This window comes from Pezoporus occidentalis, unplaced genomic scaffold, assembly GCF_034315485.1.
Source record: "Pezoporus occidentalis ecotype Australia unplaced genomic scaffold, CSIRO_AGI_Poc_V1 ctg232, whole genome shotgun sequence".
Lineage (NCBI taxonomy): Eukaryota > Metazoa > Chordata > Aves > Psittaciformes > Psittacidae > Pezoporus > Pezoporus occidentalis.
Window position 1 is genome coordinate 146,996 of NW_026914201.1, and position 18,013 is coordinate 165,008.

At 35.7% G+C, this 18,013-nt stretch overlaps 1 protein-coding gene across 6 annotated transcripts in view; it reads left to right on the forward strand.

The window, feature by feature from the left end:
* PAM (peptidylglycine alpha-amidating monooxygenase) overlaps nt 1-18,013 on the forward strand; it is a 66,095-nt gene that overhangs the window by 27,574 nt on the left and 20,508 nt on the right. For 3 of the 6 annotated variants that reach the window (XM_062621719.1, XM_062621723.1, XM_062621720.1), the window contains exons 12-14: nt 767-954; nt 1,631-1,702; nt 13,737-13,979. In XM_062621719.1, coding sequence (XP_062477703.1) covers nt 767-954; nt 1,631-1,702; nt 13,737-13,979 — 503 coding nt within the window. The remainder of the gene's footprint in view (nt 1-766; nt 955-1,630; nt 1,703-13,736; nt 13,980-18,013) is intronic. The other 3 variants (XM_062621724.1, XM_062621725.1, XM_062621722.1) reach the window with 2 other exon arrangements.

Sequence of the window (18,013 nt, forward strand, 5' to 3'; positions counted from 1 at the left end):
TTTTTTGTCTATTGAAGACAGTATTATGTAGCAGTAGAGAAGAGCCTCTCCTGTTCCAAGTGCATGGACATTTATCAAAGAACGGAATTTTTCCAGTGTTTAATCATTCCTCTTGCACTCATGTCTTCCTTACAAAGTTTGTGATCAAGTTATTCTCAAGATTGCAGTGCTGTCTTCTCTTTAAGAGATATTTATGGTGTCCTAATATGTAATGAAATTAAGTTCTGCCGTATTAGAAACAGTATGATTGGCCAATAAATGGATGCATTTGAATGTGGGGGGGAAAACTGTCATAAAAGATATCTGCTGAAATGAAACATAGATGTTATTTGCAATGATTTTAAATTATGTTTGCCCCAGATTGAGAGGGGATTGTATGAATGCTGGCATGATGGATGGTGCAGTTCTGTCATATTTCACCAGAACGTGTATATAGTAGATGACGCACTGGGTACTATGAGGATAATACTAGGGAAATGGAAAGAAGAGCAGATCAAATAGTTGATGCAATTTTCTGTAGAATCAAACCCAAATTGTTAAGAATTTCTGAGATACTTGGGGAGTTCGTGTATTGTCTAGTGTAAGCTGAAAGAAGTTTTCGATATTCGCTGCAATGAAGCTATTAAATGTTTTAGTGTGGGACTTCGACTAAGTATGACATTGCCACATTTTGTTTAATACTCTGTTAAGCAAGTTAGATTAATTGAATAACAGCTCTATCCAGCTCCTTTTTTCCTAACTGCCACATCTTTTCTGTGTTATGTAGGGGAACAGCCAATGATGAGATGTGTAATTTTTACATTATGTACTATATGGAAGCCAAGCATGCAGTTTCATATATGACCTGCACACAGAATGCAAACCCTGAGTTGTTCAGAAATATACCACAGGAGGCAAATGTCCCTATTCAAATCATGTCTGATATGCTCAAGATGACACATGGACACCATGAAGGTGAAAAAAAACTCATAAAACTTAAAAAAAAAAATCCATTTTATTCAAGCCATTTTTGCTCACAGATGTGTTTGTCTATGTTGCTTTGATATACTAAATTTTCATTTATATGATGCAATTCTGAATAAAATTCAAGTCGTTGATTATATACCATCCCGGGATTCTGCTCTTGTTTTTGTTGGAAGTATTTGTCATAGTCTTTTGTCTGTTTCTTTCTGTTGTCATCTTTCAATTTCCAACATATTTTTATAGTTACGTGAGCCGTGTACCCAAAAGATTGACCTCTTTTCTATCCTAAATATCAGTACTTTATATTAACACTTTGTTAGTATCTGCTTTATCTTCTGTTTCCTACAAAATTGAATCATAACATTTCCATAGTTTTCTGCATCCCCTGCTTTGTTATGGAAGGAATCAAATGTTTATATTGAACACCAGCAGGCATTTAATTTCTAGCAGTAGTATTACCCAGAAGTAATCTGACTGGTGTGTCTGTGTAGCAAAATATAAATCTCAATTTTTCATTCCAGTTGTTTCACTGCTGCATTGTTTGGTACAACTACTGTAGATAGATAAAAATATCAAATGTTCATTTCAGAAGGACTTTTCCAGTCAGAAGATACTAAATTCCATCCACACACAGAGTTTAACATCATATCCTAAATCCATTTTTCAGAACCCAAGGACAGTGATAAAAGTTCTTTGCTGAAGCAAGCGAAAAAAGAAGAGGAAGAGATTTTGGAGCAGAGTATGTACTTGTTTATTTCTCTGTCAAGTACAGGACACACTGATGTAAAATGCTGATTAATTATATCCTGATTGTTAATAAGTTATGAAGGTTTTATTGTTTAATTGATGCAACCTGCAATGTTCTATACAGCTAATAGAATTGAATGATATATAAGAAATAATTTAAAAAAATAGTCTACCATTGATCTCTAGCTGTGTAGATAAAATTCTTCAGAGCATTTTAATCTCATTAGGTTTTCCTGTTCTTGGTTTAATTTGCTAAAGAAGTTTGTGGTTTATCTCTAAGTGCAATCCTAAAGGATGGACATGAAGAAGTAGTCCTATAGTATGTAACTGCTCTAGATTCTGTATGTGACTGTCTGCTATTAGTTCTTCCCCTATTTCTCATTTTGTATTACTATGTATGTAGTAGGGAATAGTATGTTTTTACAGTTCAGTATTGGTTGTATATGTGCTGGATTGAGTGCAGCTAATGTTTAATACTGAGTTATTTTTAACTACATTTGTGTATATGTGCATATGCACATAACTTGTGCAAAAATGTGTGTAGTACTTAGTTGCAGGACAAAAAAACCATGACTCTTCTAAAGCTTCTAGAAATATGCTGAATGTTGTGTAGGTTTGGGGGATATGTTAAAATAAGACTGTACTTTTGTTTTTGTGGGTCATATGGCATTTGATAAATATTTGTTTAGTATCAAGATTTTTCTTTATATAAATGAGAAGACCCTGTTGAGGTTCAAACATGGTTCAGACATTTAATTTATTCAAAATAAATTAAATGCAGATTTCCTTTTGCCTTTGATGAGGCAAAAGATTAGGACAGTGTTTGGAGTTTTTGCTAACATCTTCCGTAAGGGTTAAATTTTCTATATGCCATATTGCAGAGTTAACTCAAATAATTAGGTTACAGTTACATACAGCCTAGTTTCTGGGTCTAATGTGAGGCATCCCTGCCCACAGCAGGTGGTTGGAACTGGATGATCTTAAGTTCCTTTCCAACCCACACCATTCTGTGATTCTGTGATTCTGTGATTCTGTAACAGTGTCTTGACTGAAAGTACTTTAAACTACTGGAGATAGTATTTACACTTCCATATCTGAAAATTAACCTTAGTCAATTCAAGGTGGATTTTTAAAGAAAGAAATACAATTATATTTTTTTAAGCCTGTTCCAGAACAGAGTAAGCTAGCTACTTGTAAATGAAGATCAAGTTTTATGCTGAAAAGCTGCTCCGCCTTTATTACTAATTAAGTGCATTAGGATTTGGTTGATGAACTTGTGATCTGTGAATCTTACTGAATTTTTTAATGTTTGAAACAAAATGTTGAAACAAGGTCCTGTTTTTAAAAACCCTTTTATTTGTCTTTGAAATGTATTTCAAAGCCACATTTCTACAATGCAGTCTTGTTTGTTGAGACCACTGTTTAGTATCCAACCTCATCTAATCTGTTTTTGTGGAAACACACTGCATTGTTTTGTCCATTTGAAATTACTTGGGTTCATAATGTGAGATATTAAAACACAGTAGTTTCTTTGAGAGAGTTTTATTCCATATTTTAAGTTAGTTTAAGATAAACTCTCCCATCATTTACAGGAGCCTAGCTTCAATTTTACATTGATAAAGCTCTAACTTCAGTTGAATTACATGTGTGCAAGCAAAAGAAGCAAATTGAAAAATCAGATCAGGTTTAGTTTTGTTTTTGTCTCCAAAAGGGAAAGGTGAGAGGCTGTTTTAGGTGGGTTTTGGTCCTACAAGTGCATGAGTACCTGGTAAGAGACACTGGGAATACCAAGAGCTGAAAGTGGTGTGGTAAAATGTGCCTATGAAAATTACACACAAATTGGAGTTTGGTTTTGTAGGGCAAAGTGCTTTCTGTAATTGTGTTGCCAGTTTGTCCATCTCCTCAAGTAATTTTAGTGAGATAGCCAATATCAAGCAAATTTGAACAAGGACAGGAAAACTCTGTAGTTTGGAGGGAGTTGCACAGAAGCAAATACATACTTTCACTGAGGTAAAGCTTAAAATATAAATTTTTCCCTTTATGTCCTGGCATGACATACTTTGTATGATAAGCTGATCTACAAAACACAGATCCACCAAAACTCAGGTTTTTTATTAGTTCTGTTGCTGCTGAGTTGTTGGTCGTAAATTCAGACTTTGATTTGCTCTGAAGATAATGCTTCAACAATTTTTCTGTAATTCTGTCTTTTATCTTGCATGTTTTTTTTCTTTGATGACTCACTATGTTGTAGCAACTTAATTTTACCCTTGTTTATTTCAGGTAACTGAAGTATAAACACTGTCATTTCACTAATACTGAAATACTTGTTAATTTATTCTATTAGCTGGATATCCTTACAAATCTAGGAGGTAGAGGCATGGTCAGAGACAGATTCTGATGTGAGTAGTATTAAATCTATTGGCCTCAAAAAAGGAGAACAGAAAAGCCCACCATGTGAAAGAACCTGCCTGCTAATAATGTGTCTGTCACATGATTGCCTGGGCATAGGGTACTTCCTGCTACATACAAGCAACTTCATTATACTGGCACCTGCAGGTGTTATCATTGCTTTTATGTTAAATTTTCAGTTTCATCACCTTCAGTTATCAGAGGCACATTAATAAACAATGTAAATATATCAAAATAAGTAGTAACCATCACAAAGTGAAGCACCACTTAACATGAAGACAGAGCTAAATCTCCGTAGTGTTAAAATTGAGCTTACCTAAATGAAACTGACCTCATTATTCCTCTGTTTCTGAAACAGAGTCACTGCTTGGTGAAGATAAACTGTTCATGGGAAGTTAATTATTGTAGGTAATACAATTGATTTAGGCATTTGTGCATATTGGAGAGTTTACTGTTCCTGCTGAAGCACAAAGTCCCTAGCAAAACAAATATGATTTATGTTTGATTTTGTTGTTCATTAACAGAAGCTTGATAAAATTGTATTCAATAGATACAGTAGTTAAAAAACCTAGCATCTGTTCATAGCACTCACCATGTCTGCTAGATGTCTCTTTACCTCTGGAAAAAAGGCCTCAATGTGTTTCTGTTTGTTCAACACTTTCCTAGCTATAGTCTGTGGCATAATAAAGATCTGTTTTGCTGTACAAACAGTGAAGCAGTCTTTACTATTGAGAAAATCAGCTGCTGGTGTACCTGGAAGCTGTATAAATGCTATAGGCAGGGGTAGTTTCTTAATAACAAACAAGGACTATACAGGTGATGGTTAATGACAGGGGCAATATTTGTTAAAAAAAAGGCTACCTTGAACTGAAAATTCACTTGCAGCATATAAACTATAAATCAAAGATTAGATTTGATTTTTTGTTTTAGAAAGGCATGTGTGTACACGTGTATTTACACATACATGAGAGAGGAAAGAGATGGGATTTTCGTCTTCTGGTATTAATGTTTACTGTGGCACTTACAAAAGTACATTTTTGCTTGTGTCTGGTTTAGGGTAGCAGGTAGCGAAAAAGTAACATACATTTTTGCCTCTGATGGTAGAATCTGAAGTGAAAGTCTAAATTGTGATTCTTTTGCTTTCAGTATTAGCCAGTTAACCAGCCAGTATGGGGTTTTTTTTGCCCTTTCATCCCCCATTATTTCACGATTAGCATGAGCAGAAGTAGTTCCAGGAAAGTGAATAGTGAAGTTCAATACAAGTGAACTTAAGATCTCTCTTTTTGAATGTCCCAGCTAGACTCATCCCATTCAACCTCCTGCATTGAAGATATTACATCTTAAGTCCAACATTCAGAAGTTAGCTTTTATGAAGTTGGCTTTAAGTCTGCAATATAGAATTGCTGACCTAGTGGTGAGATTATGTTGAATAGAAAAACACCTCCCTGGGCTTTTAACTTGTTCTAGAGATTCAAATCTGTGAGGGAGTGAGATAGAAAAGAGAAAAGAAAATAAAAGAAAATAGAGAAAATTAAAAAAGAAAATATGACTTAATGGTCTAAGGCAATTTGATGCTCTCTGTTTAAAGTGATTTACTTTAGACTCTTAGCAGAGTGGCTGAATGGATCTTTGTAGCTGCGTACCTTTGAGAAGTCTTATTTCCTGATCTGTTTGCCTAGGTTTTGAGGATGGACAAAACAAATAACTGGAAGTTAGTCTTGCTTATGCGCAGCTCCTGCTGAAATAGACTAGAAATGTGGCTTTAATTTAAGATGTGAAATATAATCCTAAATACCAAGTAAAACCACATTTTGAGACATTTCTAGGTGAATACCCAAAATGAGTAGATGCTAAATGACCATTCTGAGTGTAACCTTTAGCAAAGTAGCAGTAATTATGAACCTAGTTTCATTGTACAGGCTGTAATAATGAAGCTAATTTAGTGTGTTTCATAAACAGAGATGGTGGAATAGAAATGTTAAAAGATGTCTTACTGTTTAGTTAAAACATTTTTTCAGGAGTGCTTGAAGGGGGTTTATTTGAATGGGGTTAAATATTAATATATAGTGATGGCCCATTGATTGTGGGAGGAGGTTTCTTTGTAAGGAAGATTAACATCATAATCCATACAAAATAGAGGCTGAATTAGGGTTACACATCATTCTGCTATTTATTAAACTTGGATGCCTAACCTTTTAATTATTTTCAGTTGTTGTATGCTGTATTTGTTCACGAGTGCACACAAATACCCACACACATAAATATTTTGCACAACATATTTGTTACACTACTGGAAATATTTTGCTAGGCTGTAACTGAGTCTGTGAGTTGAGAAACTGAAATGTCTGTGTTGCATATTTTGCTATTGTGCATTCCTGTGAAAAACTCATTACAAAAAAGTGTACTGAACAAGGCTTTTTGTGGCTGGGGTGGAAATTCTTGATAATTTAACTGAAAGGAGGAGGTATACCTTGTTCTTTTTTGGCCTCATCTGTCTTTTATTTCCTCCTTAAAAAACGAATAAGAAAAGAGGGGGAGATGTGAAGGAAGGCCTACAAGGCCTGCTATTTCTTACAGAATAGGTGTTGAAGAGAAAACGAGAATCAGAATGCAGACAGATCCTTGATTTTTCAGCTTAAGTAATGTATTTCTGCAACAGTATTACATAGCAAATCCGTGGCAGCAATGTCAAATAATAGGACAATGTGTTTTTGCACAAATTTCTAAAGTAAATTTCTCATCATTTTCCTTTTCTAGTTTGTCTGTAAAGAGAGAAGTTCAGTTTGGTAAGTGGTTAAAATTTCTCAGGTTGATAGAGAAAGGATGTGGAGTGCCTAGAATGAGGTGTTAGAGACATTTTAAGATTAAGGCCAGACATGAGAAAATCTTCAGATGTTTTCACCATCAGGTTGCATGTTTGGTGCTGGAAGATTATATAAAGTCCCTTGAATACAATACAAAAGTAACAGAAAATTGACTGAATTAAACCTTGAGGGGGTAACATGCTACTGAAAGAGCAATATTTACAGCTGAAGAAGTATAATTAGGAAACTTCAAAATTGCAAATTATTTGCTTCCTGTTTCAACACTAAAAGATCCTGCTCAAAGTTGTAAATAAAAAATGAACCTTCAATGTGGTTAGAATAAGGTTATTCATAATCTTACAAACACATCTTCAGCACAGTAAAGAAATGAGCATCAGGTCTAAGCAAAAAAATTACAAATAGGGATGCTTAGGTTGCATATCTGAGGAGAAGAAAACTACTGACACGCTTGGAAGGAAGCTGTTTTCAATTGAATGTTTCAGTCTTCACTGTTTGAAACCTGGTTTAGGTTCTTTGGCTCTTAAAATTATAGAGGTATTTTAGCTTACTGTTTATCAATGAGCAACTGCAAAAACTGCTTATAATATCATTTACATGTCCTAAGAAATGGAAAGTGGACATTTTATTAGTGCAGGAGGAGTTCAGAAAAATTATGAAGTCATAGCAGAAATATAAAACACACCAAAAACTAGTTTACTATTATTATTAGCAAAATCCCTTTTTATAATTTTTTTTTTAAAAAAGAAAACAAAACTAAAGCATGATGGTGCTTAAAAGAAATAAATTGAAAACACCAGAACTACTCTTTAAAAAACACACTCTGATATATGTTGGTTTCTGAGAAGAAATGTATTTACAAGTATGTGCTGCATCAAATAGAAATTTGAGGTGGAACTAGTGTACTGTGTGCTTGAATTACAAATGTGTTTAATATATCTAAATAAGTACAGCAGAGTCCTATGTAGTAAACCCCTCGTGTTCATTACTAGTCATTTAGCAATAGCTGATATATATATTTTATTGTAACAAAATGATTGGTGCTTGTCAGGAACTTATTACTGCTCAGGAAGGAAAGGAAAGAATAGGGCAATTAGGAAACTGCAGCCAGCTTGGTTTTGAGCCTCAGGTTCTAATTTGCTGAACACACATCTGTAACAAAATGTAATCCTCAGTGAAGATTCTTTTATTGTATTTCATACTTTCTCTTATCTTTAGTGCTCCCTTTTCCAGTTGTAAACTGTGATTTTATAAACTATGCTTGGCCTCTTAAAACATTTGTACATTAAAACATTTTGGCAGTTGGAGGAAAAGAAAGAAAGAATGAATTAAAACCAAAGAAAGTGCATTTGCATAGCAGTAGTAGGAAAGGCTCATTTTAGGACATGCAGCCATGGAAGAAAACAGAAAATTTTTTTTTAACCTTTTCTTCCATCTTTTTTTCTTTTTATCTCTATAAGCTGCTTAGAAATGCCTTGAGAACAGCTAAAATTCTAGTTCTTCAAACATGTCAGCTTGGCTATGCTATAACTACGCGTCACTTAGGGCACAGTGACGGTGACCAAGAATCTCAAGAGCAGCTTAACTCTTTTCATTTCTTCATATCTATGCCTCTTTTCCCCAACCCCTGAAATCGCTTTAAAGAGAAGACAGTTTTACTTAACCTATTTTGGTTCTCAGGAATCTTTCCAATGCTTTCATCAAAGCAGCAGCTTAAATCAGTATGGTAGGACTTGAATGAAAAATAATAGCAGACTAGAAACTATTTTGAAAGTTATTTTGGTTTATTACATCAAACTGTGTCCAATGTAATTTCAAATAAATAGACAATAGATTTTGTTCAGTTTCTTTCCATGCCTTTCTCCCATACTTTTCTACCAGCAATGTTACCTTATGTATGCCTGGTAGAATGAGCTTAGTAGCTTCATGTAGGAGCCAAAGAAGGCAAAGAAAATGAAACTATTGATTTTGATAAATGTTTACTTTGAAGGCATTTGTTCCTGATGGCACAGTCTTGAAGGTAATATTAGCAGCCAAATTTACGTATTTTCATCAGGAAGATAGTTCTTCAGCTAAAATACAGTTTGGTGATAACGACTCTTAACATATTACACAGCCTCACCTTAGAGTTAAGATGAGGTGAAATCATAGTTGGAGCCTACATTATTTGGACCCTGATTCTGGAACTTATGAAAAGTCAAAGCGCTGACTATTTTTGCCACATGAGCACAGGAGTAGGCCAGAAGCACATCCTGGTAAGGCAGAAACATGCAGTCTCAGAGTACACTTAATTCAGAGATAATTAGATAACCAAAAGTCAAATATGAAAACTTGTCTCCTGCTACAATCTCAGCAGGACTGAGGCACAGATTTGGAATGACCTGCATACTGGCCCCATGTCAGATCAAACATGCTCAAAAAGAGACTTTCAATACAAGCATTCACACCTGTGAAACATGCAGATAAACTTTGCTGTACCAGTCCCCTGTCAACACAGAGGACTGCTTGCTAGAGTTTTGCTTGGTTATTTCCTGGTAAGACATCTTTTTGTAAGTAGGCTGCAGCAGCAGCTTCATGCTTCAAATCCTGTTCAGTCTGATTCCTAACAAAAGTCTGAAATACCAGACTGGGGAGCATGTCTGAACTGTTGCAGTGAAATTGTGCAGTCATTATGACACAACTACATTTTCGGGAGATGACAATTCCCAGACACCACACCAGTGTTCTTGCTTCTTTTTCTAAAATGCATAAAATGAGTTTTCATGTATGTATCATAACAGCTACGCATTCAAGCTCTTTGCACAGGCTCACTTATGGCTGAACTTCTCATCTGTCTGATACTTTGATCCTGCAGCACCATGGCTAGATACTTCATCCAGGCTGGAAGTTGGTACTTCCATCAACATGGTGGAGTGCTCCATAAGGAGCACGGACAGCGACTGCTCGCTGCAGGTGGGGGAAATGGTGTTTGATGCTGGGAAAAAAGGGTTGGTTTTAGACATGGATAGTTCAACACCACAGGGATTCAACCCAGAACCTGGTGGTCAAAATACTACACTGTTTTATTAACCTTAAATTAATCTGATATTTTATTGAGATCAGGTGAGATTCAGCTCATGGGTTGCAGTGAAAGTTGCCAATGTTTTTATTCGTTTGTATGACTATTTTCCAAAACACTGTTCTGTAAAAGAATTTTCCTAGTGTAGAACCACCATAAGTAATCATGTTTAAACTTATTGGAATATGCTTGTGCATTGTTTCAGTCTGGAGGTGTTGGTCTTGACAGCTGTCACTTCCTCCAAAATAGCAGAAACTATAGATATTTGTAGCCAGTCATCTTTTACCGTATTACATAGAGGGAAGTGCCCTGATGGCTTACAAATAAGAAGTGCATGTAAGTATCTTCTCTGAAACTAACCTAATCAGTCAGCTTCCCTAAGACTGCACTGCTAGACTTCACTTGTTTCAATAAGAGCAAGTTGTTCATTCACCCATGTCTTCTTTTAATCATACCTAGGCATTCTAAAGGCCAGGCTGTCTCATCTCGAACAGTACCAAACATGGTGCGTCTTGCCGGTATTCCTTTCCCACTGAGTATCTTGAGACAAGCATCATCCTTCAACTGTTCCATCTAGTATGAGACAGCTGTAAAAGGGCAACATGAGATCATTCTATAATCTTTGCTGGATATTGGTTTATAGAGAGCAACTGTTAATCAGAAACAATAGGAGTCTGGTTTTTGCTAGTTATGTGTAGTGAATTCTGAACTACTATTTAAAAATATACTGCTTACAAATCTATTGGAATCTGCCTGGGGATCACAAAGCAAGCTGAAAAATGTTGTTCCTAGATAATATGAAACTTCCATTCACTGTGTGGAGTTTGGGGAACAGTTGCATACATTGAGTAATCAGGAAACTGCAGTTCTTCCCTTTGACATCTGCACACATTTTTTCTGCTTTTTCAATACACTGAATTGTATCTAGATGCCAAGAAATTGACAGAAGACTTCAGCCTACTGTTTGTGTGAAGCATATGGAGATGCTGGGCAGATATGTAGTCTTCATGGATGTCTTTGAGCTTAAGGTGTAGAGATATCACATTCATTTTCACAAACACATTTACTTAAAACAAAGATGACCATTTCAGAGCAGCTACAATTTAGACCACTTTCACTCTCTGGGGCACACCACTTTTCATACTTTCAGTTCCTAAATATTCTTAACTGTTGTGGTTACAACACCTCTGCCTAATAAAAGCAGAAATAGGACAAGCTGAACCTGGAAAATGTGTCATCTATAGCCATTGACAGTGATATACTCAAACCACTTTACTCCACTTTTTGAAAGTTCCTCATTTATCTTATTATCATAGGCTTAGTACTAGGGCAAAACCAAAACTGGTCGGCCTCCTTGGTGTGGAATACCTGATTATATCTCCTGTAAGAGTCACTGGAATTTTCTATGAAAGCACTTTGTCCTAAAAATTTTTCCCAGGGCTTTCTTTATTCTTAAGTTGGATACTGCTGCTGTCTTTTCTTCTTCTCCTCCACTGAGTTCTATCTTATAGCAGTTTCTTGTATAGTAAGAGAAGCTGCTTTCAGACAGGTAAAATGAGCCACTACTTTTTTTCTTTTTTTAATCAATGAGTGATATCTGTTGTGGGAGAGTGAGTTAATTATTCATGGCAACCATTGCACAACAGAAGTAGTATGCAGTGTTTTGGCTGAAGGAGGAAGAAATTCGTTGTTGTTCCAATAAAACGAACATATGAGTTGTGAGTTAGGGGTCTGAAACCTTTCTGTAAACTACAGCTTTTCTTTTTGTGACCAAGAATTACAAGAAGATTGTTCAGGCTGTTGGTACAGGCTTAGGAAAGAGTAAACTGGTCAAAGATCACTGAACTTGCTTTAAAAAGGTCTGCAGTCTAAAATATCACCAAGCTTGCTGGTTTAGGGAGACTTTTCACAGTTACATCAGGCAGAGCACTGCTTTTGTCATTCAGGCCTCTCTCGTTCCATGTAGAGGAGTCAGCAGGCTTGGCTCATCTGCAGGTCTGCAGCCATGGATACCACCAAAACATCTGTATATATAAACTTTGTTGAATTTTTAAGATGCTGCAAAAGTGTAGTTAAGGCCCATGGAGAGTATGTTAATACTGAATGTTTCCTGAGTAGAGGAAATTATAGCTGTGTTTCTGCGTCAGCACCAGTTCTTGGATGCTTTAAGTAGAGACTATTGAACCTGATTAATCTGATTATAAACCTTTCTCAGAATAAATATGGTTTGTACAAAACTTCTATCAATTTTTTTTTGATACTTGAATTTGTTCTGAACAGGTAGTTCTTGCCTAATTTGCCTTGTTCATTTCATTGAAATTGGCTCTGTTACTTCAGTAATTATTTTCTGACAGAAGATTTCATCTGAGATATTTAATTTTCAAGGGCAAGGAATGGAATCTAACTCAAGATCATTGAATTAGGGCTGTTTATAAACATGCCAGATCCTCTTAGGGTCATTTCCAAAAGACTTAATTTCCTCTGTCCCAGGCTGCAAGTGATGGATCTGATTCTGGCTAGATTACTTTGGTGAAAGCATTACTAGTTACAGTTTTGCTTTTCTAAGAAATATTTTATATAGCCTGTCATAAAATAATGCAGACTTTTCATTATGAGTGATTTGTACTTAAATAAAATAACACCTACTGCATTAAACCTTGAAGCACATTGGATGTCTCCATTCAAATGATGCAGTTGTATTTGAAAAAGTTGGTAATAGTTTCAGGCAGCCAAGATACTTGGTTAATAAATTCTAAAAGGTTTGGTACCTGCCGGTTAGCAGAGAATCTCAGGAGAGGAATATACTTATCTTCATGTCATTACTTCATTTAACCCTGCAGAAAGAATTGAACATTTGACTTCATTAAAACCTGTTTGGGTGGCTTGAATATTTTGTGAAGAAAAATGTGGTTCTGGAATTTGCATACCTAATGTTTGGTTGTTTGCTTTCAGCTATTGTTCTGAAATTTACTGAAAAGCATGTTGGTGTCTGAGAAAGCTATAGTCATAACTGTATTGCTAGCAAGTAGCTTGAGAAAATACTATTCCCTGCATTGCCAGATAATACTGTGTCTAAAGAGTTTTACGATTTGGACAAAGAAGAGGGACAGGACACAGGCCGAATTAATAAATGAAAAGTTAATGGATCACTGTTACACCAGTGTGTCTTCTTTTTACAGTATGCTCTATAGAATCTGTTTGAAAAGGTGAAGGTTTGTTTCTCACAGCCTAAGCTTCTTATGTGAGGACAGATTGCAAAGAAATCTATTTTGAAATCCATCATGACTGTATATTGTTTCCTTTATAAATTAACAAATTAGTAAAACTCTAGAATTTTTACCTCTTTGTTTTATAAAAATAAAGTAAATCTGTAGTAGTCTGGCAAATCCAGATAGTTCCATCACAAATATTCTTTTACTGAAATTTGCATACTTCTATTTTTTATCTTGTTCCCAAGAACATCTGTGCAGAGGTGATGATATTTTCGTGCTAGAGTTTGAGGTAAAAGTGGGTGTTTCTATGGAAATTAAAGTTGATAAAGATTTGACATTATCTTTTCATACCAGAGACTTGTCTCATTCAATTCCCAAGTCTGAAACAATTCCCTTTTATGCCACTTTTGACAAAGACTGTTTGAATAACTTCGTTCCATTATACTTTGCTGAAGCTGTGAAAAATGACGCTGTTATAATTGTTTTTTCCCTCCTTTCCTCTTATCTTTTCTCTTTCTTATACAGGCGATTTCTATTCACTCCTTTCCAAGCTGCTAGGAGAAAGGGAAGATGTTGTGCATGTGTATAAGCATAACCCTACAGAAAAGGCAGAATCAGATCTTGTAGCTGAGATTGCTAATGTAGTCCAAAAGAAGGACCTTGCCAGAGAGATCACAAATCATGACGAGAGGGACAGTACTAATCTTGTCAGAGACAGAATTCAGTCTGAACATGGTGAGGAAAACTGGGAAAAAGAACATGCAGGAGGTGGGTTAGGGTTTAATTTTATACAATGAAATGCAATGCAAGAGCTGTGATCCACATTAGCAAAATCTGAAGGGAATATCAATTGATGCTTGGAAATATTTTACATGACAGTTTTCCTAATTATGGAAATGTTCTTGCTCTATTTTGAGATATTTCAGTGGGGTTCTTTCCCTTCTGTGTGTGAAGAGAAAATGTATACCAGTGGCACAATACCAGTACTTTTTGGGCTGTAAAATATTATTTTTTTTTTCCCCAGGACTTTTAATTAATGGTTTTGTATCAATTGTGCTAAAAAAGGTAAGCACGAGACATATTAGACATGGGAAATGAATTAATGATTTTTTTTAATACAAAAAACTGCTATGAAATGAACACTAGGATAATTAATGCAATTTATGAGTTTTCTGATTACCTTGGTTTGTCAGATACAGGATTTAATAAAACTTATTGATGTGGTTCTAGCAGGTGTTTTTCCTCTCATTCAGAAATTGTGGTAGTTAATTCTGAAAAATTCTTGGGAAGTAAATTCTCTGCATATTTATTTCAATAAATTGGGCTTGGCTATCCAAATATTCTTGGATAGGCTGTTTTATCATACTAAGATTATAATTCATTCCCTTCAGGTTTCTATGACAGCAGAAGCTATGTATTGTGTTTGTTTTACTTACATTTTGGTCTCTGTGATATTGATTGTGCTTGGTCTTACCTGCTAATGTGGAAAGAAAGATAATGCAGCATGTGATGGGTATCTCATAAAAGAAGCTGGTATATATGCATGAAAGTCATTTGTATGCAAAAGCTGTAGCAGCACGTGCTTGCTTTTATGGTGCAGACAGACAGCTTGATGTATCCAAGTACTGTTGTACACAAATGCATATCATCCATTTGATTTTTATTTCAGTTCAAAATGTTAACATTTATTGTCTCCACTTATGTGAGATTCTGTCATAGTATTCAAATTCAGCAAAAATCTGTGTTTCTATTTAACAGAAAACCAAAGGTGAGGACTTCCCAACGTTGTGTTATGCTAGTTAGTAAAATGAGAGCCTGTCGAGTTACTGGCAAAGGTGCAGAAACATGTGGGATGTTGCTGTGTGCCTGACATAATTGTAAATCATAAATAATTCCATAAGTGACACTGGAATTAAATGCTTGGAAGAGGAATGTGTGTAACATATCTGCAAAAACAGTTCAAGCTAAGAGCATATGGTGTGTAGAGGGGAAAAAAGACATTTCTGTTTTAACTGGTCCAAAGGCAGGAGTCTCAGTGAACTGAATAAAGGGCTTAGTTGTCACGTTGTATGGCATGAATTCTAGCTGCAGGAAGCATTTGCTTGGCTACTTTAGTAGCTATTTATTTCTTTGGGGGAGGGGATTTGTTGGTGGAGGATTAATTAATGGACTTTCAAATGATGCAGTTTTGAGTTGCAGCAAAAAGGAAAATTGAAATTATCTTAATTAGCATTGTTTGATTGGGTTTTTTTTTAATGTTTGTAATACTGCTAACTACAGAAGTTCTGAAGCCCCCAGCGCCATCTTTTGGCAAAAGAACTTTTATATAAAATCTTTAAGAGCATATTTAGTTTCTGTTTGGGGAAGTATTTATGTATTAGAAGAGCAAAACCTTCCAAAATGGAATTTTCCTCTTCAGAGGAAGAAGTGGAACATAAAGTGTTTTAACATGTCTTGATTTAATAAAAACACTTGCACCTTTGATGTAAATTTTTACTGTATTGAATTAAAAAAAAATTCAGTATTTCTTAGGACAACACTCTGGTTTGCTGTTAAATTAATTTAATTTAACTGTTTAAAAATTACTGGAATTCAAATAGCTTAATATTTTTAGTCATACAAATACTCCAATTTTAAACATGTTAGACCTGAAACAGCAAGTGACCAGTATGTTAAGTAAGGTTGTTCTAAATGTTGCAACCTTTTACTACTGCTCTTCCTGCACTGTTGTTATTTTGCTACCATGAGACTGGTCACTAATCAGTCAGGTTGTTCAACATCACTGCAACCAGTACAAGTGTACCTCCTAATTAAGGCATACAGTGCAATTCTTCAGTTTTTAAATCTCCTTTCTGCAGGAGTTTTATCAAGATTTAAATGACTACTCTGATGGCAGAGAGTAAACGCAGCATGACTGAAATTTGTAATGCTAAAAGCTAGCAAGAGCTTCGAGGGATTTCTACACAGTGGATTTTATTTTTGCCAATAAATAAGGCTTTATTCTTTCACTTGTGGAGAGATTAGAGGCTGATTTGCATGTTCTAAATCTGTGTAATTCTGTATAGTTTTACTGATGAAGGAATTACTCTAAATCACAAGGTAGGAGATTTGTTTAGAAATCTCATTTACAGTGAAATGAATTATATATACTTTAGGTAACTAAGATATTTTAATGGGGAAAAGTAATTTTCTTTGGTGTCTTCTACAGCTGTTCCATGGACCCCTTAGTTTTGTAGGTAATTAATAATCACTCTTAGATAAATAAAGTGAAATTTAGTACATTTTTGTATGAAGCTAGTTGCCTTGAGGTAAACCTTTATTGTAGTAATTTTAGTGTGAGACTTGCAAAGGGAAAAGATAACAGTAATAAACCAATTTTTGAAAAGTGTTAGAAAATCTAACAGTTGTGTAGGGGCTAGAGTTCTTGTGATAGACTGTATTTCACTGTCCATTCATTGTATTGGTCTGATCTAGCAGAAATCTTTTAGTCCTTTAAGTATATTGTTGTGGTTTAAGCCCAGCCAGTAGCTCAGAGCTCTTGCTCGCTCCCCTGCTAACCTTTGGGCAGGTTAGGAAGGAGAATCAAAAGAATGTAAACCCCACAGGTTGAGATCAGAACAGTTCGGTAACTAAGGTATAACACAAAACCACTGCTGCTACCACCAATGATAATAACAATAAGGGAAGTACCAAGGGAAGAGAATATAAAACTAAAAGGGGAAGTGAAAAACAACAATAAACACAAGTTCTGCACAATACAATTGCTCACTATCTGCCTACGCATATCCAGCCCGACATAAGCAGCGATCTGGGCCCTCAGGGTAACTCCCCCAGTTTACATACTGGTTATGACGTGCTGTGGTATGGAATACACCTTTGGCTAGGTCAGGTCAGGTGTCCTGTCTCTGCTTCCTCCTGGCTTCTTGTGCCCCTCCTCACTGCAGAGCATGAGAGACTGAAAAGATCTTGATCAGGGTAAGTGCTACTGAGCAACAACTAAAACACGGGTGTGTTATCAGCATTGTTCTCAGGCTAAAGTTGAAACATAGCACTGCACCAGCTACTGAGAGTGAGAAAAAGAACTGTTACAGTTGAATCCAGGACATACATATATTTTGTATTCTATAGTACATGCCTTTTTAGAGACTGAATTTTTAGAGGCCAAAATTTAGGTTTTCTGTGTTTAGCCTTTTAATTTTTCTAGCTCTTTTATGAACAAGCTCACAGGCCAAGTGGCACTGTAAGACTAAACTTACACAAGTTTTCTGCAAGTTAACTCAGACTGATTGAGATGAGAGAGTGGGAAAGCAGACACTGGATTTCCATCCTTTTATTCCTTTCAGAACCATAATGTCCATGAATATACCTGGTACTGCACCTGTTGTGACCAGCTGAACTGTACAGAAGCATTAACATGTACAGTCTTTTTCTTAACAGCTTTTCCTTTACCTTGGAACTTTAAAAAATGCTACAGGGTAGATTCCTTGGTTTAGAAGTTTCTGATTACTGTAGTGGATTCACTGCAGTTGTCAGTCTTAGGTTTGTGGTTTTGTGTTAGCCTAAACAGTTTCTCTGTCACCTACTGTAGCTATGGTATCTAAAACTACAAAGGCGAAGTATCTCCTGGCCTGTGGTAGGTTTTCAGTACTGGTTTTATCTTTCCCCTGTGTAGAACGTAGAAATGGTTTCCCCCTGACCCCATCCTTGCTGTTATTCCTCAGACTACATCTCTTCCAAGTGAAGTGGAAGTGGTAGGGAAGATGCTTATCTGAACAGCTGTGTTGACCTGGAGATTTTCAATA